Source organism: Trichomycterus rosablanca, chromosome 21 (assembly GCF_030014385.1).
Source record: "Trichomycterus rosablanca isolate fTriRos1 chromosome 21, fTriRos1.hap1, whole genome shotgun sequence".
NCBI classification, from domain to species: Eukaryota; Metazoa; Chordata; class Actinopteri; order Siluriformes; family Trichomycteridae; genus Trichomycterus; species Trichomycterus rosablanca.
The window spans coordinates 20,628,275-20,652,698 of record NC_086008.1 but is presented as its reverse complement, the minus strand read 5'-3'; the positions used below and the strand labels follow the sequence as shown (position 1 = coordinate 20,652,698).

Sequence of the window (24,424 nt, the reverse complement as noted above, 5' to 3'; positions counted from 1 at the left end):
TGTGTGATTGTGCAAGTATGTGTGTGTGTGTGTGAGAGAGAGAAGTGTGATCGTGCAAGTGTGTGTGTGAAAGAGAGAAATGTGTGATTGTGCAAGTATGTGTGTGTGTGTGTGAGAGAGAGAAGTGTGATCGTGCAAGTGTGTGTGTGAAAGAGAGAAATGTGTGATTGTGCAAGTATGTGTGTGTGAGTGAGAGCGGAGTGTATATGTGTGTGTGTAAGTGATTGAGTGCATGTGAGGATATGTGTGTATGAGAGTGTGTGTGTGTGTAATAGTGTGAGTGATTAAGTGTGTGTCTGTGAGTGTGTGAGATAGAGTGTGATAGTGTGTGTGTGTGTGTGTGTATGATTTAAGTTCTGAGTGAAATGAGGTTGGAAGGTAAATTTTTGGTGTAAAAAGACATAAAATGATTTTATGTGAATTAAAAATTGCTTTTATTGCTTTTACTTTGGAAATGATTAGAATATTAAATATTAAACTGTATTATAATATAAAAAATATGGAGACAAAAACTGCTTAGATTTTTTTTTCTTACGTGATTTGCTTTTAAACAATAAAATAAAAACATTCAAATAATTTTAATAAAACTAAATAACTGCAGTAAAGCAAGAATAAAAATGAAAAGTAAGAGTGTGAGACACATGGTCACTAATCACACTCATTTTAATTACATTTATATACCATCTAAGTCACTGCTTAATCCTGGTCAGGGTCTCAGTGTGTCCGGATCCACTAGGAAACAGGATCCCCCCTCCCATCGGACAGAGGGCCGACTGCACCGCTGCGACTCGAACCCGGATCTCGAAGGTGGTGGGCAGAGCCGAGCGCCCCCATCTGAACCAGATTCCCTTTTTGCTTCAGTGCTTAATGTTTCCAGCTCACCTGATGACCACATGAGGGCGCTTTACACCAGGTTCTGTAGAAACAGGTCCGTAACAGAGCCCCTGGAATCTAAAGTGTCTCAATCAGGAAGGTGTCCACATATTTTTGGCAACAGAGGCTTTGCCGATACCAGTAGGGAAGGTCAGAAGGCGCTGATGTGCTCCTTGGAGGCGAAACCCGACTTGTGAACATCGCTGCTCTTCCTCAAGTCTGATGATCCACACACACACACACACACACACACACATGAATAAATAATAGCACCGACTTGTTTAGACCCAAAATGAAGATTTATAATGAATTATTAGTTTTGATCTGATGAGCTGCTGCTGAACAAGCGCGACACTTTTTTGTTTGTTTGTTGATTCGTTTTTCCGTTACGCTTCTTTTCTCTCCTGAACCCGACGCTCCCCGCCGTGCAACGAAACCTTCGGAGAGCGATAAATAACTCATCAAAGCCGACACACAAAGATCTATTGAATAGGTAATCAGGAGGAAGCCCCGCCCACGCTTGTTTTCTGCGCTTTTCCCGCTCTGCCTGAGCAGTTTAGCAAAGTTGTCTACCGGCTGGCCACTTTATCAGAAACACTGGCTGCTCACGCCAGAAAGGCGTCCAGCGAGCGGCAGTTCGACAGGCAGAACGGCCTTGTTGACAATAAAGGTGTATTCGAAACTGTAGTTTGCAGTCTTGATTTTTCAAAATGTTCTGAATCTTTTTATGATCTTATGCACTGTAGATGGTAAACGTATGCTGTTTAACTATTTGCTAATGCGTTTTTTCCCTCACACAAAGGTTTTAGCATGACATTTTAGCCATATTTTATTTTTTTGAGCGCCGCCTGTAGTTTTCAGCAGAATGTTCTTAATCTTTTCATGATTGTATGCACTGTAGAAGGTAAACTTAACTTAATTAACTATTTCCTAATGCGTTTTTATTGCACATAGTGGTTTTAGCCTTAAATTGACGCTGGATGACGTTTCTTATTTTTTTCAGAACATTCCTTCGTACAGGTGAGGTACGAATTTGCTTCCGACGAATACTTTCATCATCCAGCAGGGGTCACCAGAGCGCACAAGTGAATTTTTCTACACGTTCTTGCACTTTAAACACTAATTCTTAGCAAAAAATGACATTTTGGCAGCTTGATTGAACAATTATTAGTAATTAGTAAAAAAGGTGGTCAGATTGCACCAACAACCACGCCCAAAATAGTTCAGAGGGGTGAAAGAGAGCGAGAAACGGAGGAAGCTCACCGGAGAGGCCCAGTTTCTCACAGCACGAGTTGCAGGTGTGTTTGAGAACGAAGCTCTGGATGGCGTCCTCGCCCAGATTGGCCGGTCCGAACACCAGATCTCCAGACGAGCTAGAAAAACAACAACGGTACCCATCAAAATATACACTACAAAATTTCAACTGCACCAAAAGTTTATGGACACACCCATTTACATTTGCGGCATTTGGCTGACGCTTATATCCAAAGCGACTTACAGTTATGAATGAATACAGTTTGAGCAATTGAGGGCTAAGTAAGCCTTGCTCACATGCCCAATGGTGGCAACCTGACACTGGTGGGGTTTGAACTTGCAACCTTCTGATTACTCGTCCATTACCGTAACCACTAAGCTAGCACTGCAAACAGGTGAATAAAATGAGCTCCATAAATTAACCTGCCAGTGGGACCAGATCACCACCTGTAAATATCATGGACAAAATGTGGGTCGCTGCACTAAAGAACCCCCACCAACCTTTTCTCGTCGGCTCGGATCACGGACGGGTCCGTCAGCTCCGCCCCGACTCCTGAGAACAACACAATTCTGTTAGAACTTGAACCTGGTACTACAAGCAGCCGAATGTACAGAGACGGCAGTGAGCAGGACCTTGCAGGTCGAGGACGAGCAGCTCTCCTGCAGTGTACTCGTGAGTCCAGTGTGAGAAGGCCAGCACCGTCTCCTCCAGTCCACCGGAGGGCGTGATTTCCTCTCCCGTGTTATTGTTGTATTTCATGAATTCTCCGCTCATGTTCCTCTCGACGGTCAGCCACCGGCCTTCAGCCTGCCACCACAGCAGAGACACGTCCAGGAACCTGAAAGGAGGACGTGAACACACACACACTCACAGACTGCGTGAACCACATGGAATAAAAAAGCATTGTTTACATTTACGTTTGACTTTTGTTAAGTGTCTAGAAATGTGTTGTTTTGTGGCTTCCAGTTTCACTGGGGTATATATATGAGGTGACACTGAGATCTACAGTTCAGAACAATTAATAAACTAACTGGAACTGTCACTGGTGAGGAGGATGTTAAGAGAGGCAAATTACATCCCCACGGATCACTGTTAGCACCCTGGGGTCACCATGTTTACACTGACCTGAGAGAATAAGAAGGAACGCTGCTGGGTTTCACCTGGTTGAAGATCTGCATGAGTTTCTGAGCCGCTCTCTGCTGCTGGATCTCCTACAGGAGTAAATAAACACAGCTAAATAATCACAGCTAAATGTACAGTACTACATGAGCACAGCCAAAAAGACACAGCTAAATAAACACAGTTAAATAAACACAGTTAAAAGTGCAGCACTAAATGAACACAGCTAAATGAGCACAACTAAATGAGCACAACTAAATAAACACAGCTACATGTGCAGAACTAAATGAACACAGCTAAACAAACACAGCTAAATAAACATAGCTAAACACAGTGCTAAATAAGCACAGCTACATGTGCAGAACTGAATGAACACAGCTAAACAAACACAGCTAAATAAACACAGCTAACTGCGCAGCACTAAATGAACACAGCTAAATAAACCCAGCTAAATGAACACAGTTAAACAAACACAGCTAAACAAACACAGCTAAATGAACACAGCTAAACAAACACAGCTAAATTAACACAGCTAAATGTACAGCACTAAATGAACAAAGCTAAATAAACACAGCTAAATGAACACAGCTAAACAAACACAGCTAAATGAACACAGCTAAATGAACACAGCTAAACAAACACAGCTAAATGAACACAGCTAAACAAACACAGCTAAATGAACACATCTAAATGAACACAGCTAAATGTACAGCACTAAATGAACAAAGCTAAATAAACACAGCTAAACAGGGCTAACAAACACATAAATAAACACAGCTTAACAAACAGAGTTAAATAAACACAGTTAAACACAGATTTAGATTACCCTTAAGCAGAGGTGCAGGGCGGTGTTGTTGGGGAATTCGGAGGTCCAGTTCCGCACCACCTCGTCCCTGAAGGCCTTGACCACGTACACGCAGCCCGGTTTGAGCACGTCGCCCTCGGCCCAGGTGCACAGCACCCTCTGCGCGCGCCTCAGCCCTCCGCCCAGCATCCCCTCCTGCTCGGAGACGGGCTGAAGCACAGCCGCTCGGCCCCTCTGACTCCACCAGGAGGCGCTGGAGAGCGCAGAGTCCAGGTCAGACTCCTCCAGGGTGTAGATACACACCTCCTCTCCTCCTGCAGGAGTAAATTAAAGTTTCTACAGGGACACTAGGCCACGTTTTAACAAATAAATGAATGAACACAGCAAGATGATGCAAAATGAAACAAGGAAATGTGTTACAAAGGTTATTTCTAAGGCTCCAAGACTCCACCGAACCACAGAGAGAGCAGTTAGCTCAGATTGGTGCAAATTAGACTAGTCAAAAACGGGATTCGAGAGAGAGTGACAGGGAGCTAATCCCAGAAAAGAACCAGAAGGGTTCATGTTTCAACACCGCTTCATCGTGGTCAGGGTCACAGTGGGTCCAGTTTGCCTGGAACACCTCGAACTTGATTCCTCAGCATAAGCACTGCTGGGGATTTGAACCCACCACACGAGTGCCAAATCTAGCATTTTATAGTAAGAACATTATAGCAGCAGTCACGGTGGGAGTGTGATGATGTGCTGGGAATATTCTGGAGTAAAACGGAAGATCAACAGGGACGGCGTCACTCACCCAGCAGGGAGACGGGAGTGAACGGTATCGTATGTGCTAGTCTCATCAGGTTGTTCCTCTCCATGGCTGCAACGGAAACCCAAAGACTGTCAATCAGTGTAAAGTTCAAGAAGCTCAAGGAGCCTCTGAAACCAAAATCACCAACACAGAGTGGGAGAAGAGGAACTCGCCTGAGTAATGAGGGTCCAAGTCCTCGCTGGTCTGGAACACGGGACCCCGAGCTGAAAGGGTTCAGAGGGACTCTAGTTATTAAAGAACATACTGATTATTTTTACTCTTACACAAAATGAAATAAACTTAATTAATAAACATGGTGGCGATCTGGTCCCACTGTGGTTTACAAGATTTGTATGTGCCTGTTAAAATTCATTTATTTAATTATTATTATTATTATTACTATTAAACGTGATGGATATTTACCTTCACCAGCTACCCAACTCTGCACCCTGGAAAAAATAATAATACATAAACAAACAAAACAGGAGTTGATTTTCAAGTAGAAAACTTCACTACATGGCCAAAAGTATGCAGACACCCTTCCTAATCAATGAATCTATGTGTTACAGCCACACACAATGCTAACAGCTGTATGAAACAGTTCTATAAAATATATATAGCCGCCTAGGCGGAAAAGCGGGATATTCTGCTAGCACACCAGTGCCGAGATTCCGAACTCTTAGGTTCAAAACTCGGCGTTGCCATCGGTTGGCTGGGCGCCATCTAGCAGGCATAATTGGCAGTGCCTGCAGCAGACACGCCTCTGCTAGGGCGGGATGACCGGACTATGTGGGTGGAGTCAAACGCTGTCTAAGGACCCTGATTAGCAGTTAAGAGAGGCGCTTCTACCTTTGGGGCAAAGATTTAGGGAAGGTCTTTCCTTATCCCCGCCCCCTCAGCGTGCACAAAGCAAGGTCCATAACTTCAACCTGAATAACTTCTGGGTTCTGCCTCACAGTCAGGTGCGCACATACTTTTGGCCGTAAAGTGGGATGTGATCTTAATGACACTTACGAGGACCGCCTGCTGACTGAGCGTGCCCAGCTGCTCAAGGCCGATTGGCTGGGGCTTCTTGTGGCCTGGTGGAGAGCAGATCACAATGTTAGTGCCATTCTTACTTTTTAACAGATTTCACACAATGAAAAGGACCTGCAGGATGACCAGAAAGCAGCAGGAACAACAGTTGCAAAGAGAAACTGGGTCAGACAAACACAAGACGCTTTGTCAAAACTTTAGCTTGTCATGGTTGAAAAAGGAAGATTCCAAGAACACCAAACATGCAGTGAAGCATGGTGGTGGGTGCATTATGTACTGGTGAATATACCAGGACTTCCTTGAGAAGAATAAGAACCAAACAACAGCAATTATTAAAGAAGTAAAGGTGCTTGAATCTTGAAATCTGGTCAATTTGCTTGAAGAAATGAGTCCAGATTGAACCTCAGTGCTGCAAAATGCTAATCATTTCTTTAATAAAATAGAGCTTTGCAAGACATTTCTAATACTTTCCCACCTGACCCAACGTGAGCGACTTCTGTAGGAAATCCACATGATCGGAATCTAGAAAAGAAAACACCACAGATCAAGGTTCGAAGGTTTATCTTCGTTTAGCCTCGTAAATTCATCGTAGTTTACGAGGGAGTGAGGGACGTACTCAGCTGACTGAGACTGACGGACGATCGGACTTTGCGTCCCGACATTCCCTTCCATTTCCGCTTGCTCCTCCTGAAGGAGTCGCGGATGTGAACGCTCCGGTCCAGCCGTCTGACCTGAGAAGCGTTGTGACAACACGGTTAAAAATACAGGACGGCAAAAAAGTTCGGCTGAAACGTTTCGTAGACGTTTTCGTCTCACCATATCGGTCGTTTCTCCTTCCTTGATTTTGACGCACTTCCTGCCGAACGAGCGCTTCCTGGCTAGAGTTCTGGATACTGGAAGGACAAAAGAACATAATTAACATAATTAGATTTGATCGCAAATCTTTAAAAGACACCTCTATGTGAGAATCCGTTGCTGCCTGGTGAAAAGAAGCGGTCCTATAGACTAGTCTACCACCAAGATCTTGAGCTGATAGTACTAAAGCTTCTGTGTAAGAATCCACTGCTGCCTGGTGGTGCCTAGGGCAGCTGTAGCCTAGTGGTTAAGGTACTGGACTACTAATCAAAAGGTCGCTGCCAGGTTGTCACTGTTGGGCCCTTGAGCAAGGCCCTCAACCCTCTATTGCTCAGATAGTATACTGTCACAGTACTAGGATTAAAAGTGAGTATTCTGACTAAGTTTGGGGACTTATGTGGACGTTTACACAGCTATTTACAGCGCAAAGGGGATGAACTGGAACACTGACGGCTATAATGCCTTTAAACTATAATGCCTGTGGTTTTGTAATGCGATGCTCAACAAGCTCATGGTCAGGTGTCCACAAACTTTAGCACATATTCGTATTGATACACTCCCTATGCGCTATCATCCGATACACTTACCTTTCTGCTCCAGCCCTGCAGGGGGCGACGTGTCACCTCCAGAGGAGCTGCGCTTTGATCTGGGTGAGGCCATGGCCTCCACGCTGGCAGAGAGCGAGCGACAATGCTGCAGCTCTCTCTCTATGGCGAACGACCACTTCCGGGCAAAGCGCCCGCGTTTGGGCGTGGCTAGTCCGCTGTCGCCGCAGAAAGCAGGGTTCACCACGCCCTTGTCGTCGGAAAACACGTCGTCTTCCTCCTCCTCTTCCTCCTCCATGGATTCCTCCGGGCTGGGCAGGCGCTGCGGCTCGTGAGCCCAGACCGTGGTGACGGAGCTGCCGCAGGACGGGACAGGGGACCCGGGCAGATCCGGCCACAACTGGGGCAAGGACCCGTGTGAGAACCGGAGCCCCACGGACGAGTCTCCGCCCAGTCTCCGCCTCGGCACGCCGGGCTCCGTGTCCAAATTTCCCAGCACCCATTTGAGTCGGCTGTCGCAGACCTCGCCCGCGCTTCCCGGCGGCCACTCGGCGGAGGCGCGGGCCTTGCCGGTCGCCAGGCGCAGCAGGGACGGCGGAGTGCTCCGGTAGGCCTTCGGGGACGGAGGGGCGTGGCTGGGAGTAGCCGTCCCGCCTACCCGGAGGCTCCAGCTGTGCGACAGCTGCTGATAGCGGCTGCCGATGGGCCGGAGGAGCTCGGCCTCCTGCTGCCGGTTGTCGGAGGCCGAGAGCAGGTTGAGGGTGTCCACGGCGAGGGCAGAAAGGTCCTGCAGCTGGCCGAGCTGCGAGTCCAGTCTCTGCAGGCTCTCCTGGATGAACTGGACCTTCTCGGACACCTCGGACAACGTGCCCATCATCTCCTCCGCCCTGTGAGATCACACACAGTCACCAATCAGTTCGGACAACACACCAAGCTCTTGGTATTGTGTAACTGGAGGCCATTTTTATGTTAGGTTACTTTAAAACATGCCAGTAAGTGGATTGAGTAGTTGGAATGACCACTAGGTGGGGTGAGTAAGAGTATTAAGTAAATACACAAAGATTTGTGTAAGTAAATACACAAAGACAGTCCTGCGCCTTGCACCTGAAATGTACTATATAGGAAACTATATTGCCAATAGTATGTGGACATCCTTTACTTACAGCTGTTATCTATCTATCTTTAACATATTGTATATAAAATATTACTTGGGTTGGTAAACTGCCAAGGGACAACAGTTTGGGGAAGGCCCTTTTATGCTCATGTGCCTCTGAGGATTTCCAGTGGCCCACACAGAGCTCTGACCTCAACCCACCCAACACCCCCGCCCTAAAGGGAACAGGGTTAGGAAAAATCATGCCAGTATGAGGATTTGTGGTGGGTTGGTGGGGTGGGGTGCGGTACGTACTTGTCGGCAGCGTGCCGGATCCGATTAATCTGGCTGCTGTTTTGACTCTGGTGTTTGTCCCGGAAATAGCCGGCCACACATCGCTCCTCAAACTCGTGCAGCTCCTTCAGATCATCCGCAGCCAGGAACAGCTCTGGAACAGACAGATTTGATTCGGTACAAGCAGTCGACGCCTTATCAGAAGGGGCACAGATAGGGCACTAAGGGGAAGTTAACAATCCTTGACATTTAAAGCTGTGCTAAGAAAGACGAGGCTGGACAGCAGTTTTAAATCAGCCCTGTTCAGTAGAACAACATTTATGCACATATTTAGTTTGTTACCGACTCTCACATTATAGTGCAGCACTGCTAAACTAAAACTAGGCACATAACACTGACACAAACTGACTCACTGAGGCAGGAGTCGCGAGCCGGTCGGGACGCCCCTTTATGCTTGTGCCACGCCGTGCTCACGCACAAGGTCACGTGACTCAGAAGGATCAGCGGCGGAGGCAGCCAGGGCTTCTTGTGGTAGGTCATGATGAAGCGGTAGCGGTTGTACATCCACAGCTTGTTGGAGATGGTCTTCATGTGGATGTAGACGTTGCTGTCGGGAGAAAAACGGACGCATGAGGGATTTGAAGGACCTTCCCTAGTCGGTCTGGATTATCTGCTTAAATTTAGGAGCTAAATAAAACCATTTCTTAATAGAAATACATTTGACCAGTGTGACGTCATCAGTCCATGATGTGAGTGTGTTATTTTAAAGGTCATAAGATCAATATTTATGCTAATTTTATGCAAGTATTTGTTAATATTAGGGATCATTCTGTCTTCAGTGCCTTTGTTCATGTATTTAATTAGATTTTAATGTTTTATCATTGTGTTATCCTGGTCAGGGTCACAGAGGGACTCACTGGACGCAATGCAGGACTCCAATCCATTCCACCTCTCAGACATAGTTCTAAACATCATGGTTGTATGTAGATGCCCAATCGGCTGATAACATCACTGAGGATTCAAACTCTGAATCCCAGCAATTGTGGGTTGGAGCGTCACAAGCATCCAAAACACCCCAAAAAAGAGCCCTGATGATTGGCTTCCTTGAGTCCTAATAGTAGGGTCACGCCCTGCCTTAAGTGTAGGAACGGCAGCCGTGGTTTTTAATCATGGACCTGCTGGACAGAACCTGCGCGAAGGACCTGCTGGGTTTGCTACAGGAGTACGTACTTGTAGAAGGCGATGAGGAGGTTGACCATGATGATGTACTGCATGAAGAGGTAAACAGCCTGCAGAGGCGGGTTGAGGAAAGAACCAGGAGGGCAGTCTGGATCTTCTTCACAAGCTGTACAAAACACAGCACATAGATCGGGTCAGATGGGACCAGGAACCGAATTCATTTAGATTTTAATTCTGATCGTGGGGTCCGGGTGGCGCAGTGGTCTGTGCTTCCTGACTAGTGTTACGTACGATCGATCTCGCCAGCATACACCTCGCCGAACATCATGAAGTACGGCTGGAAGAGAACTTGCTTCAGCAGCTCCCAGGACGGCTCCTCGTTGGGCTTCAGGATGGACCACCTGGGGGTGCCGAAACTCACCAGGACGATTCCCATGATCACCACAATGTAGAACATGTTCTTCATCTGTAAAACACACACACACGTTGAAATGTGTATCTGGCCAAATGAATGTGGACACCTGACCAGGAGCTTGTTAGACGGTCCATTTCAAAACCAAAAACATTCATGTACAAGTGTGTCTGTGGGAATTTGTCCATTTATGACTGCATAAATAAATACATGAATAAATAAATGAATGGATGACTGACTGAATAATTTAATAAATGAACAAATGAATGAATGAATGGATTACTGTAGGAATAAAAGAGTGACTGACTTAATGACTGACTGAATGAATAAAAGAATGAATGGATGAATGACTGAATGAATGAATACATGAATAAATAGATAAATGAATAACTTACTGAATCACTGAATGAATGAATGAATGGATTTATGTAAGACTAAAAGAATGACTGAATAAATGACTAAATAAGTAAATAAAGGAATGAATGAATGAATGCATGAACAAATAGATGAATGGATGACTGAATAACTGAATGAATTAATGGAATACTGTAGGTATAAAAGAATGACTGACTGAATGAATGAATAAAATAATGAATGGATGGATGACTGAATGAATACATGAATAAATGACTGAATGAATGACTGATTAACTGAAGGAATGAATGGATGAATGAATGTCTGAAAAAAAAAAATCAGTGGATGAATGAAGGATTGCATGAATGATTTAATGGGTAAACAAGTAAATATATAAGCAAATAAATAAATACATAGATGAATGAATGAATAAAGGAACAGGTGACTGAATGAATGTCTGAAAGAACAAACGAATGGACGAATGACTAAAAGGATGAATTAATTAATTAAAAAAAGACTGAGTGGATGAATGGAGGAATGTATGAATGAATTAATGGGTGAATAAATAAATGATTAAGCAAATGAATAAATATACAGGTGAATAAATGAATGCAATATAAACTGCTGCCCACACAAAACACCTTGGAACAGGGAAATGAAAAGGTACCATGTTGGCGATCATGGTCAGGTAGGGTCCAGCTTGCTGGTTGATAGCCAGCAGGTCCAGCAGGCGTACGAACCAGAAGATGATGTCCAGGCAGTAGATGAGGCGCCCAGCAGTGTGGACCGTGCCCGTGTACCAGCGCAGCCCCATGCCCGTGAAGAAGAGCAGGATGGCCACAAAGTCGTTGATGTTCCAATACTCACTGAACCAGACCTTCAGCTTTTTACTGAAGCGTCTCGGCTCCGACACCAAGACCTGCAGGACAGAAGTGGACAAACCTTCATTTCGATTTTCATTCACAAGTTTATCCTGGTCAGGGTCACAGAGTGTCTGGTTACACCTAACTGTATAAATGTGTCACAAGTGCAAAAAAGAGAAAACAAAACATTGTCAACTGGTTAAATCTGTAGCTAATCTGTCGCAGATGTTCTTGTTCTGTTCCCACGGTTTTGCAACAATAAAACCGAATATTTTGGGACATTATGCATAAACTGTCGCGTCCAGACAATGATTAGCGACGCCGCTGAAAAGTGACTAAGAATAAACTAAACAAACAGAGATGAAACCGAGCCGAAGACCTTTGATTCCAGTCGAACGGACTGGAAAACAAATCTTTAAAGAAGAAGGTTTATTCTTTAACTGCTCAGGTCAGTGAAAGACACTGTAAACCAAAAGTATGTGGACGCCTGATCATTGTCCCCACACTGTCTTCATAGCCAAATGTGATCGTTCCCCTCTGGCCTTGGGGTTGAGGCTCTACTCGGCCAGCGAGGGGATCGTGCAGTGGAGCACAAACTGGGAATTAAGATGTAGGTACAACATGGTCCTCATCTTCAGACTCACCTCTCTGGTTTTCTCTACAGCTGTAGACAGTATGTACGTGATGACCAGCCACTCGGGAACGCTGGGCCGCGCCTCCATCCGCACCAGGACCGTGTAGGAGAAGAGCGCCAGGAACGTCAGGTACGACAACTGCACACACACACACATCAAATAAAACACACTGCATCTCAAGTACACACACGAAACAAAACACACACTGCATCTCAGGTATACACACAACTGCACACACACATGAAACAAAACACACTGCATCTCAGGGACACACCACACAAAACACACTGCATCTCAGGTACACACACACACACACACACAAACACACATATGAAAGCAAACACACTGCATCTCGGGCACACATACACACATGAAAGAAAACACACTGCATCTCAGGTACACACACAACAACACACATGAAACAAAACACACTGCATCTCAGAAACACACACAACCACACACACACATCACACAAAACACTCTGCATCTTAAGTACACACAACCACACACACACACATCACACAAAACACTCTGCATCTTAAGTACACACACAACCACACACACACATCACACAAAACACTCTGCATCTTAAGTACACACAACTGCACAAACACACATCACAGAATTTTAGGTACACACACACAACCACACACACACATCACACAAAACACACTGCATCTCAGGTACATACACAACCACACACATCAACAAAACATGGAATTTGTGTCTCAACACTTCTGCCAGTCTTGCGCTTTCCACTTTGTGGGAACAGTTTGGGGAAGGCCCTTTCATGTTTTAGCAAGCAGCATCTATAAAAAACATAGTTTGGCCACGTTGGAGTGGCCTGCACCTTAATTGCACCAATCACCTGTGGGATGAATCGGAATGTTGTGTCCTGACCTCACAGACACTCTCCATCATCTTTCTAGACAGTTTTTGTAAGCTGTTGTAGTGGCAAAAAACAGGCCAACTCAATCAACGGTCGGGTGTCCACATACTTTTGGCCCTACAGTGAAGAGAAAGTAAAGCGATACCGCTCTAACGGACTCACCGTGTGGAACCAGAATTTGACCACCGGTGCACTGTAGAAGTCGTAGAGCTTCCTGGTCCATGGTAACCACCAAGCAACCGGGTCCGACCGGCGCCCCACGCTGGTGGTTCCTCTCTCAGCATCAATCTGATCCTTCAAAAAGAACAAACTGTACGCATGAGAGCAGATAACATGAACTATGAGAACATCAGGGTAAATGGTAAATTAGATCTGGTTACTGTAGGTCAAATAGGATTCTTTTTTACTGACGGATGTGAAGAGCAACAGATGGACTACAGACAGTGATTGTATAACCTAAAATTACAATATATAACAGATGCTTCTCACTGCTTGAACCGCTCCCGAAGCTTCGAAAGCTCCTGGGCTCCCGGGGTCCCTCCCGAAGTGCAGGGCCTCCTGCGTCTGAGGGACGTGAGACATCTCGGCCTCGCTCTTGAACTCCAGCAGCTGGATGGCGACAGGCAGCAGGATGCTCACGATGATCTGTGTAGTGCAGGAGGGAATAAGATCGTCCACTCTGCAGCCTTATATCGCACCACCATATTGCATATATTGCGCCCCACCTTGAGCCAGGAGTTCTTCCTCATGTTCAGACGGCCCATCCACAGGTCAGTGAGGAGCATCTGGGTGCACGAGTGGGCCACGAAGGGCCTGAGGCCCGAGGCCACCGCCATCTGCAGGCAGGTGAAGTTGCTCCAGTCGCCCATCTCCGAAGTCAGAAGCTTCATGGCCATGCGCTCGTTTTCCTTGAAGGCCTTGTCAAGAAGATCCACCGCCAGCTGACCGAACTCTCTTGTACGGATAAAAAGACACAAGGACGTGACACTGGTTTAACTGTTTAAATTCTGATCCCATTTGGGGGGTTCTTGAAACCTATAAAGTAAAATACCAGCATACAATACAGGGCCAAAAGTTTGAGGACATTCATATGGAGTCGGCTCGTCTTCCTTCTCTATGAGAAATTGGATCTGTGGGAATTTGTGCCCTTCAGTCAGAAGAGCGACAATCCCAAAACCAATCACTGTGAGTCTGCCACACCCACCTCTTCAAACCAGGTCTATGATTTTGGAACAGCATGTAAAAAGCAACAAGCTCATGACCGGGCGTCCGAATACTTTTGGCCACTATAAGAAATAAGTGAGAGCAGACTCACAGCGAGTACTTCTTGAGCTCGTCGGCGACGCTGTCCGCCACGTTGCTCTGCTTGGCTTCGCTGGCCATGCCGCGGTAGAGCCTGCATGCCACCACGGCCCTGGCCATGGCCTGCTCGCCGTGCTGCCACAGGAAGAGCGCCATCTGCTGGCGGCGCTTCAGCACCGCCCACACGAACAGGTCGTTGAAGCTGTAAACGAACAAGGACGAGCCGCTCAGCTCCGCCGCTGCTGCTGCTGGTGGCTCGGCGCTGCGCTGCGAGGACGACGACTTCTCCTGGGTCAGAAAGAACACAGACGTGAATTCGGAATAAGATTGATTTTCCAATCATCTTCCGAAAAACACAAACAAGCCTGTGAAATAAGTGAGGAGTCCTGACCCTGCGTCTGTAGGGCTCGGCAGTCCTGAAGAAGTGAGACTGAGGTTGATTTGACTCCGCCGCGTCCGGGTTCGACCTCCTGGACCTGGTCGAGGACGCCGGATCCTCCCGACTGCCTTCCTAGCCAACACGGAAAGAGCTCAGTGATACGGACCACGTCTAAAGCAGCTGCCCGTTTCCTGATTCCGTCTGTTTGCGTATCTGTCACACTTAAAAACCTTTAATCTGATCTAAAAACGTTAATAAGTCCAAGACAGACTGGACGGACCTTCAGTGCGGTATTGATACGGTTGTAGACGGTTCGGAAATTCTTGCGCATGTACGTGCTTCGATAGGCCCCTCCGATCAGGTATTCAATCACCATGCCGATATCGATCAGAGAGATCTTGTAGCCTTCGGGAAGACGAGACTGGACACAACACAGAGACGAAAAACAATCGGACCAAGACCTGAATCTCTGTCTTTAAAATTACACACAAAAGCTTATTAAGAGTTTATAAGCCTGCGTTCACATGGACATTCTTGGCGGGGGTCAAAAATTTAACTGTGTGTGTTTGGTGTGTTTGTGGGTGGAGTTTATCCTATTCTTTAATGCAGATTTACTGCACAGCTTAAGCATCTTCCTAATATTATTAAGGTATTGCTACTAGTGTGTTCCAGGTGGTTACTAGGGTGTTGGTAGTTGTTTTCAACTTTTTAGCAGCAGAAAACAATAGCAAAGTAGCTGTGTTAGTGTTGCTATTGTGTTGCTTAATGGTTGCTATCGTGTTCCAGGTGGACGTATTTTTACACTGGTATCACAGGTAGTTGTCAGTTTGTTGCAAATCAGTTTTAATGCTAAACTTGAAAGGTTGCTAGGTGGTTGCAGTGGTATCATAGGTGATTGCCAGGGATGGCTATAGAGTTCCTGACGTTTCCATGAGTGGTGATGGTTTATTTAGTATCACAGATTGTGTGTGTAGTGTTCCAGGCCGATATGGTATCCCAGGCGGTTCCTAGGATGTAGCCCAAATGGTTGCTTTGCTACCAAGGTGGTTAAAAGCGGGTTGCTAGCTTTATACCAGCCCATGTGTATCTTAAAAGACTGCAGGACGACCAAGCGGACAAAAATGATGAGGAAGACGATGATGATGAATATAAATTTGCAATACATTAATAAAATAGTGCATTGCATTTACACTATTTCTGAGCTCGTACCTGTTTGGTGTCCTCAATGATGTGACACAAGAAATGATCCGAGGATCCCTGCTGCTGTGGGAACAGAATATTCTGACATGAACTACAAACCTCAATTCCAAAAATGTTAGGACAGGATGAAAAAGCAAATAAAAAAAGTTCTGAATCCAGTTTTCGATTTAGGCATATCTACTCTACAGTATATGTACTACTCAATATACTCTAAATCTAAAAATTGAGGCCTGCAACACGTCCCAAAAATTAGAACCGAAGCTATTTAGTACAAGCAAAATTGATACATGAACTGAAATTAAAAAACGGACTTCTGTTTAGCCTAAAGTAGCAGAGCTATAGCATCGTAGAACGTATTGAAGGTGTGTTACTGTGTTGTAGAGCTCTTCCAGGCGAGACACCGTCAGGAAGCGCTTCATGATCACGCCGTTCTCGATGAGCAGCTTCACGAAGCTGACGCGGTCCATCAGGAGAGCGTTCAGCATGGCGTCCTCCAGGGCTCCTACCTATAGCAGAGCGCAGAACCACATGAGCACGATCCCTAAATCTCTGTCTTCAATATTATTACTGAAAGCAACGTGACCAAAAGTATGCGGCAACACCTGCTGAACAGGGGCCATGAACTTCAGGATGAACTGGAACTCTGACTGAGAGCCAGGCCTTCACGTTTAACGTTTTGACTCAATGGGCACAATCTGAAATGGGATGTCCCCCATACCTTCCAGTGCTGGCCGTACACCAGCACGTGATCCTGAGCGATGTCGGCTCGGTCCCACGCCAACGTCACGCTCAACTGCTCCGACGGCGAGCCTGATCACACAGGGTCAACAGAAAGACTTAAACTTCCCCGACACTAAGAGAATCTATTTCCATATGGACTGATATTTACCTTTTAAGGATGCTTTTAATATGGCTACATCGGCGTCCACATGGTCCTCCGAGTCAGAGTCGAAAATGCTGATCTACAAACACCCCCGAAAATATACAGAAACACAGCAATAAGGTCCACACAAGTCCTAAACGTGCACATATGATCAACAGTAAAAGAAACAACATAAATAGACACGTAAATATGTACAGTAAATATTTTCACTGCATACTCCTTTAGTTTTTCTTTAGACCTGCATATATCACTCACTGTCTGTTTCTTCACACCATATGCCTCACATACACGAGCCACAGAAACGCTCCCACTTTCTTAATAAGTTCTAACTTTTCAGCAATACCTAGACGCTTCCTCTTTCTCTTACCACTTCCCTCGTCTGTTGAAGCCATAAGTAAGCACTAGAACTACTGTAGAGAAAAGGGTGAGAACTTAGCGAGCCTCCCGGCCAAACAAAGCCTATCGCTCATGTAAACAGAGATGTGTGCCAGGTAGTGGACGATCACTGAACTACTGCTCTTTGTACGCTTCTCACAGGAATTTTAAACAATCAAGCCGGCCAAAAAGAGATGAGAAGCCTGGTGTTACAGGGGTCAATGTAACTTAAGTTGACCTGAGATAGAGGTGAAAAGAAAACAGTTGATACATGACACACATGGACCTGGATGCATACACAGACAGCTGCTGTTTACTAACAAACATGGAGAGAAGGACCGAGGTCAAAAATGTAAAAAACGGAGACAAAAAGGACAAAAACAGTGCACCGATGACATCACAGAACTTTTTTTTTAGAGATCATGAGGGTAAAGCAGCGAGAACTTAAAGTCAAGATGAAAAAAACTGCAGATCACTCGCTGTTCTCATTAGCTTAATTAAATTATTTACATTTTATTTCTGCATTTACACCCCATATTCTCCACGTTGTCCTTTTCAATGCCTTTTTCCAATGACTTTTGCTTGACCAGTGGGCGACCGTTTCTTTTTACTTGCACAGGGATCTGAATCGCGTACGAAGAGTCAAGCACTGCTCTCCGTTATTCACCATCTCCATACTGGTCTTCGACCTGCCAGCAGAGGCCGCCATAACGAAGTGATAGTAATGAGGAATCCCTTCGACCCTCCCTTCCTCCAGACAGACACAAGCACAGACCCAGGCGTGTCTGTGCAGGCCACCGACTGGTCGGTAGCGCCACTGAGATGTGAACGTTTTTTTTCCCAGCATGCATTTCTCGAAAAGTTCTATATACTCACCGCCTCTCTGTGCTCCATGCAACGTGCCAGCAGGTCGAACAGCTGAAACGCCTCCGCCCTGGCCACGCCCAGCACGCTCTCGATACGCTGCAGGAAATCCTCCTTGATGTGCGCGTCCAGCTTCCTGTAGGAACCGAACATCGATTTCATTCAGGGAAAGTGACCGTGGTCGACGCTGTTAATGGGATGTTAGATACTGGGCTGACTGGTGAACCTATGGTGAGGTATGTGTTAGTGATATGTACTTTATGGCTAAAAGTATGTGGACGCCTGACCAGGAACGTGTCGGACATCCGATACCAAATCCATGGGCATGCGTTTGATGTTGGCCAGCCTCTTGTAGAAAGGATTTGGACTGTATCTTTGGGACTTAGTGCCCATTTAGTCAAACGAACATTTGTAAAGTCAAGAAGGCCCGGATAGCGGTCAACGCCAAATTCAGAAGAGGTGTCCTACCTGTCCACGGCGGTCTGCTTGTGGATGAGAGACAGCAGGTCCGCTGCCCGGCCGGTGCCCTCGAATACGATCACGGGGACCGGAGGGGACCTGCTGACGTACTCCTGCACCGTGGAGAGGACCGCAGGACCCCCCTCCACCACCACACACACCATGGGGACTCTCTGGCCCAGTCCTAAAAAAGACACCCGATCAAACATTTCAATTCAAACTAGCCAATAAAATGGTCCATATTAGGCCACACCTCCTAATTATCAAACTTAGGTGTTTTGGCCACAACAATGTATAAAACTGCAAGCCAAGACTTCTCGTCCAACATCAGCGGTACAAATTCCCACAGCTGAACACCTATCAGTAGAGTGGATACTGTTAAAGCCACGACTGCATACTAATGCCTGACAAGTTCATGGCCAGGTGTCCACATACTTTCGGCCGTCTCGTTTGACAGGTTCAGGATTTTTAAACACCTCAGTGCCGATGCTGATGGACGACCTACAACCCACATTTACACCAGCGGATCCCCCACTGACCGGGATGTTTCTTCAGTCTCTGGTTCACACAGCCACCCACCCCCACCCCAAACACACACACACACACACACACACACACAGAGGTCGTGTGTTTCCCCTTTCTCTGTAAGTATGTTTTTCTGGCTTTTCTGTTTATTTTGACACACACACTTACTGGGGTGGATCCTCTGGCGGTGGATGTGCCTCTCCAGCGTCCTCCTCAGCTCCTGCTGGCCTCCCGATTTACCCAGAGTTCCGTCGTCCACCAGGATGAAGTGCGAGTGCAGGCCGTTCAGGCTGGAGCGCTTGCTCAGCGGACTCCCCAGCGTCTGGTAGTGCCGGAGGACCTGGTGGACCATCGCAGAACAACACATTCACACGTCCTGCTCATCCAACAACGCACTGGGGGTCAAATTTTTTGCAAATGCCGTAAATGTAAAGCTTGCTTGACTGTGGACAGCAGCTTGTATTTCATGGCAGATTTTTTTGGTTCTGACCATCTGTACAAAATGTTCAGATTTTGTTTTATCTTGGCAGAAGACCACTGTTCCACGTACTTTTTGAGGGGTCAAGGGAGTCAAACGATCCCTATTTATATGGGCACCAGCCCAACAGAAGTCATCAGCTGTAATCAATCACAAACCCTAATAAGGAATTTGGAGGCCATAGCACCATAAACCCAGCAGAATTTATCACCAATTCCCACAGATACACTCCAAAATCCTGCAGAAAGAATACGTCAGGTGGGCGTATAGTGTACATGAAGGTGCGTGAAGCTCACGTCTCGCCCGATGAGGTCGCTGTGGTTCTCGATGAGGCCCCACGGCGTGATCCCGATGACGTATCTCTTCCTGCGCTCGTGCGTCCCGTAAGCCTTGACGGCGTCTCCGACGTACATAGACACGCCTTCACCGAGGATAATAAAGAGACACATTCGCAAATTAGGAGCCCATACGGTATCCATGTGAGTGATTTTTATGTACAGAACGTAGCCGGTACGCACCGGTGTTAAAGCCGTCGGTGAAGATCCAGGCGCCGGAGGTCTCGGCGGCCCTGATGAGGCCCTTGCTGAAGGCCTGGCCCGCTCGCAGGGGTAGAGGGAAGTTCTCTGTTCCTCCGTGCACCGAGATCACCAGCTTGGGCGGGACCATGTTCCACTCTCGGAGCATCAGATGAAGAAGCTGCTCGGGTTTGGCGTTGCTGGACAGGCGAACATACTGCGGGTTGCGTAAAAACAAGTATATTTATATAGCAATACCATTCTTTATGTACTCTACATGGCCAAAAGTATACGGACACCTGACCATGAGCATTTTGGACATGCTTTTCCAAAATCATGAGTATTAATGTGATGTTGCACCCCCACCTTGGCTTGTCCTTCATTGGACCACTGTCTGTGGGCACTCATCACAGGTGCCTGTGCACATCTCTTGCTGTTTCAGATATACTTTAGTCCAGTCTGTCCATAACGATTTGATCCTTACATCAAGGTCACACATTTCTGCCCCCATCATGTCATAAAGTAGTAATAAAACCACACTAAATTTTTTATTGGGTGGTTTTAACGTTTTGGCTTATCAGTGTACGTTAGCAATATGAAAAGCTCAGGCAGCTTATTTGAATTATTAGGAGAGGTGTCCACATACTTTTGGCCACACAGTGAACATTGTAAATGAAACCAAGTAGGTCTATCAAACCTTGGCGCGGCAAGAACGTTTGGTGCTGCCCTGGAAGTCGATGGATCCGAAGGCGTCGGTGGGACTGGTTCTCGTGTGCCGGGAGACGTGCCACACCTCCTCATCATCTGACGGTGGAGGCCAAGAACTGAAGTCCAGGTCTGCATGCTCGCCGATCAGCCTCCCACAGCAGCACCTGAAAGAACCAGGAGGTGTTACCAGGCACAGAATTAATGATATCAAACCAATGACACACAATAAATTGGTACACAATCATTAATGCTGTTTCTATTGTCAACACTATTTCACATGATGTATGTGGTTTGTGATGCAGCAACGTGGGAAGATCATCTTGACAACAGCGCTCCAGCCAACAACACTCACCTGACCAGGTTCTGGCAAACGTGGCAAACAGGAGAACATCTGCCAAAACACAAGAAAAGCATTATTGATTAAGAGAATGATATCTTTACTATTTTTTCAACACGATGTGACACTTTCGCTGCAAACCTGTGGTGATCCCGCGACGCTGGTATGAACTTCACACACTCCCTCTTATGAAAGGTATTCTGGATCCACGACTTTCCAGCCTGGGAAAAGAAAAAAGATCAGTAAGATCTGATCACACCTCAACTTCAGCTCCTGGACAGATGACCTTCACTTTCTGCTCGAACTCTTTGTGATGCAGGATTCACCTTTGAGAACCATTAACCTAAAGATTCTAAAGGTTTACTCATGTTACACACCAGAATAATTTAATACACATAATCATTAATTAAATGAACCAATTAGTAAGATTTCAAAATAGCAATCAAATAATATGAAGTGCATAAGCAATAAGCAATGATTAATTAATAAAAATATATAACTTAATAAGTAAAAGTGCATAATAAAATAAATAATATATAACTTAATTAGTAAAAGTGCATAATAAAATAAATAATAATATATAACTTAATTAGTAAAAGTGTATAGTAAAATTATTAAAAATATATAACTGAGTAAAGATGTATAACAAAGTAAATTAAAATATATAACTTAATGAGTAAGTGTATAATAACATAAATAAAAGAATATTACTTAACAGTAAAAGTATAATAAAATTAAAGAATATATTACTTAATGAGTAATAGTGTATAATAAAATAATAATATATAAATTAATGAGTAAAGTGTATAATAAAATAAATAAAAAGAAATATATAAAATAAATAATAATATATTATGAGTAAAAATGTATAATTAAAAAATAACTTAAATTGCAATTTGGTTTTACAATTAAAAATAAAAATGCATAAATGTAAAAGTAAACATTGATAAATCAAGGTATTAATAAGCAAGAAAAATATATAATTAAATAAATAAGAATGTATCAGTAATAAAGTACAAATGTATTATTATATAAATACTAAGGTATGATAGAAAATGAATACATTAATAATAATAAGCAAAAAATAAAATATGTAAAAATAAAATGTAAAGAATGTAAGGTTTAACGTCCAGATCAATAATATAAGTAAAAAAAAACAATGCAATTAATTTTATTTCTTTGTTATCTAAAGAAAATTAACATAATTTATTCTATTTAATATAAAATTCTGACAGCTCTGATCACATAATCTACACTTTTAACGCTTCAGTAATGAGTTAAGTAGCGTATTCGCTGAAATATAGAAAACTAACAGTCCAGTGAAACTGTTATAAATTATTAAACACTTGCCTATATATTTTACTGTATAATTATTATTTTTTATTAAATTTAAGTGATTTTCTCACCTGCATGTTGACAGACTCGGTGTGTTGTGAGTCTCGCTCTGTCCGCGCGACTCAGAAATAGAAAGTGGGCGGGGCTTAGAGCTGAAGCGTTCACGCGCTGTTTATAGTGAAAGTTTGAATTTAACGGTCGATCTGAATCAATAGTTCGTGTTTAATACTAATAATTCATATTTATAATATTGTTTTGAAGTCAAATTATGTTGGCTTTAAAGGCTGAATCAAACTTTAGGCTTCTGAATCCTGAATAAGAGGCTGAATGTGTATTTAGGGGGGGCTAAAAGTCAACAGGTCATGAAGGAATAACAGGTACACAAACCTGTCGAGGGTGGCTGTGTTCCAAACCAAGTTCCACCATAGTACCCTAGTACACTACATGCCCCAAAGTAAATAACCCCACACTTCCAACTTCATTGCAACAAAACTTCTCTAAGCAAGGTTTAACAACATGGTTTTACAAATTTGATGTGTAAAAATACTCCAATGACCCCCAACCCCAGTGAACGTGCCCGAAGTGGGATAAACTGCAAGTCAGACCATCAGACCTTCTCACAAATGTTCTTCTGACTGTATTGGCCCAAATTTCATGGTGTTAAAGGCACTTCAAGAACAGTGGAGGCTTGTATAGCGTGGCTGTACATAGTTTGACAAGTTTGGTATGGTTTGGTATTGGGTATTGGGACAGTTGTAGCCCCGCGGTTAAGGTACTGGACCAGCAATCTAAAGGTCACTGGTTCAAGCCACACCACTGCCAAGTGGCCACTGTTGGGTCCTTGAGCAAGGTCCTTATCCTTCAATTGTTTAGACAATATACTGTCACAGTACTGTAAGACGCTTTGGATAAAAGCATCTGCTAAATGCCGAAAAAGTAAATGGTATGAAAAACCTCATGTGGCCTGCACAGAGCCTGGACCTCAACTCTGTTGGACACCTTCTCGCCCGAAGTCAGCACCTGACCTCAAAAAGGCCTTATTGCCTGAATGGACGCACATTTCCCACAGACTGTCCATATAAGTGTTAGCTGCAAAGCGAGGACAACTCTTGACTTAAACACTGGGTTTTGGAACGAGATGTTTCTTAGATTCATGTCATGGTGTCTACATATTTTCGGCCAAATGGTGTATCTCATGGGTAATAAGCTCTTCACATTGATTGAGATTGAGGCATTCCCAATTCCCCCAATAGGTATTCTCAGTCAAGTGATTGTTTACCAACATTTCTACTTTAATTGATCAATTCCACCATGTAAGACAATCAAAGTAAACAAAAGTCTGCAGGAAAATGATAAAAATGAAGCTCACCATGTTGGATCAGGAGAAGCAGTTTAGTCCGCAGGTCGCAGGTATGATGATCCTCATGTCCGGTTTATCACTGGCTGTAAGTCGGAATTAAAACAAATCTCTCACTCTTGTTTTCTCTTCACGCTTTACTTGGATCAAAGGTCTTTAAAGGCTGACTCAAAGTTTTATGTCTTTTAGGTGCCGCCTACCACGATAAAAAGCATTAACGGCAAAACCCTGAGGTTTTATCACGACGCTACGGCGTAACAGTACATTTCTCAACCTGCCTGCACTGATAAACCAAGCGGCTCCCAGATCATGCTGCTGCACTGGTTCTTGGGGATCAAGTTACTCCAAGCATGATACAGAATTCCTACTTATTTGTATGAAGCAAAAAGACCATTTTTTAGATTTAGCATGTTGTTTTTGTGGACAGGATCCCAGGTACCGGAGTTCAAACCTCATTTTACTGTTTGTATGGAGTGTCACCAGTTTCCATGTGGGTTACCTTACACCCTGTCCAAAAAATGCCCAGTGTTCCTCAACCCCACAACGATTCTGACAAGACCAAATCGGTTAGTTAAATAAATAAATGAAACTCAAAGTCCCTGACAATTACATTTAATACTGACAATTTAATATAAATACTCGCTTACACTATGCAATATGTCAACAATGTCCAGCTCTAAGCGGGGGACCAGCATGAAGTTTAAAAAT

The 24,424-nt window shown here is 44.7% G+C and overlaps 1 protein-coding gene across 1 annotated transcript; it reads right to left on the bottom strand.

The window, feature by feature from the left end:
- Positions 1–446: 446 nt before the first annotated feature.
- On the bottom strand, positions 447–22,436 carry trpm6 (transient receptor potential cation channel, subfamily M, member 6). The gene is made up of 39 exons (XM_063018341.1): positions 22,431–22,436; positions 21,166–21,245; positions 21,040–21,078; positions 20,677–20,851; positions 19,983–20,196; positions 19,761–19,885; positions 19,155–19,326; positions 18,471–18,645; positions 18,015–18,138; positions 16,770–16,842; positions 16,599–16,690; positions 16,252–16,386; positions 15,890–15,943; positions 14,961–15,101; positions 14,693–14,812; positions 14,315–14,589; positions 13,725–13,953; positions 13,489–13,644; positions 13,162–13,293; positions 12,120–12,248; positions 11,280–11,531; positions 10,138–10,312; positions 9,898–10,012; positions 9,081–9,274; positions 8,689–8,821; positions 7,323–8,167; positions 6,697–6,773; positions 6,497–6,611; positions 6,356–6,402; positions 5,860–5,924; positions 5,269–5,294; positions 5,019–5,069; positions 4,849–4,914; positions 4,074–4,366; positions 3,254–3,339; positions 2,761–2,966; positions 2,629–2,680; positions 2,137–2,246; positions 447–1,092 (listed from the first exon to the last, which is right to left on the bottom strand). Exons 1-39 carry the CDS (start codon positions 22,434–22,436, stop codon positions 1,025–1,027), a joined length of 5,622 nt encoding a protein of 1,873 aa, XP_062874411.1. The 3' UTR covers positions 447–1,024.
- Positions 22,437–24,424: the final 1,988 nt, after the last annotated feature.

Bases quoted from the DNA above. Each gene is read 5' to 3' on its own strand.
- trpm6 (XM_063018341.1), bottom strand. The intron at 18,139-18,470 runs GTAGGACACCTC...CGGTTCCTACAG, and splicing joins AAGCAGACCGCCGTGGACAG to GAAGCTGGACGCGCACATCA. The intron at 8,168-8,688 runs GTACGTACCGCA...GTGATCTCACAG, and splicing joins ATCCGGCACGCTGCCGACAA to GGCGGAGGAGATGATGGGCA.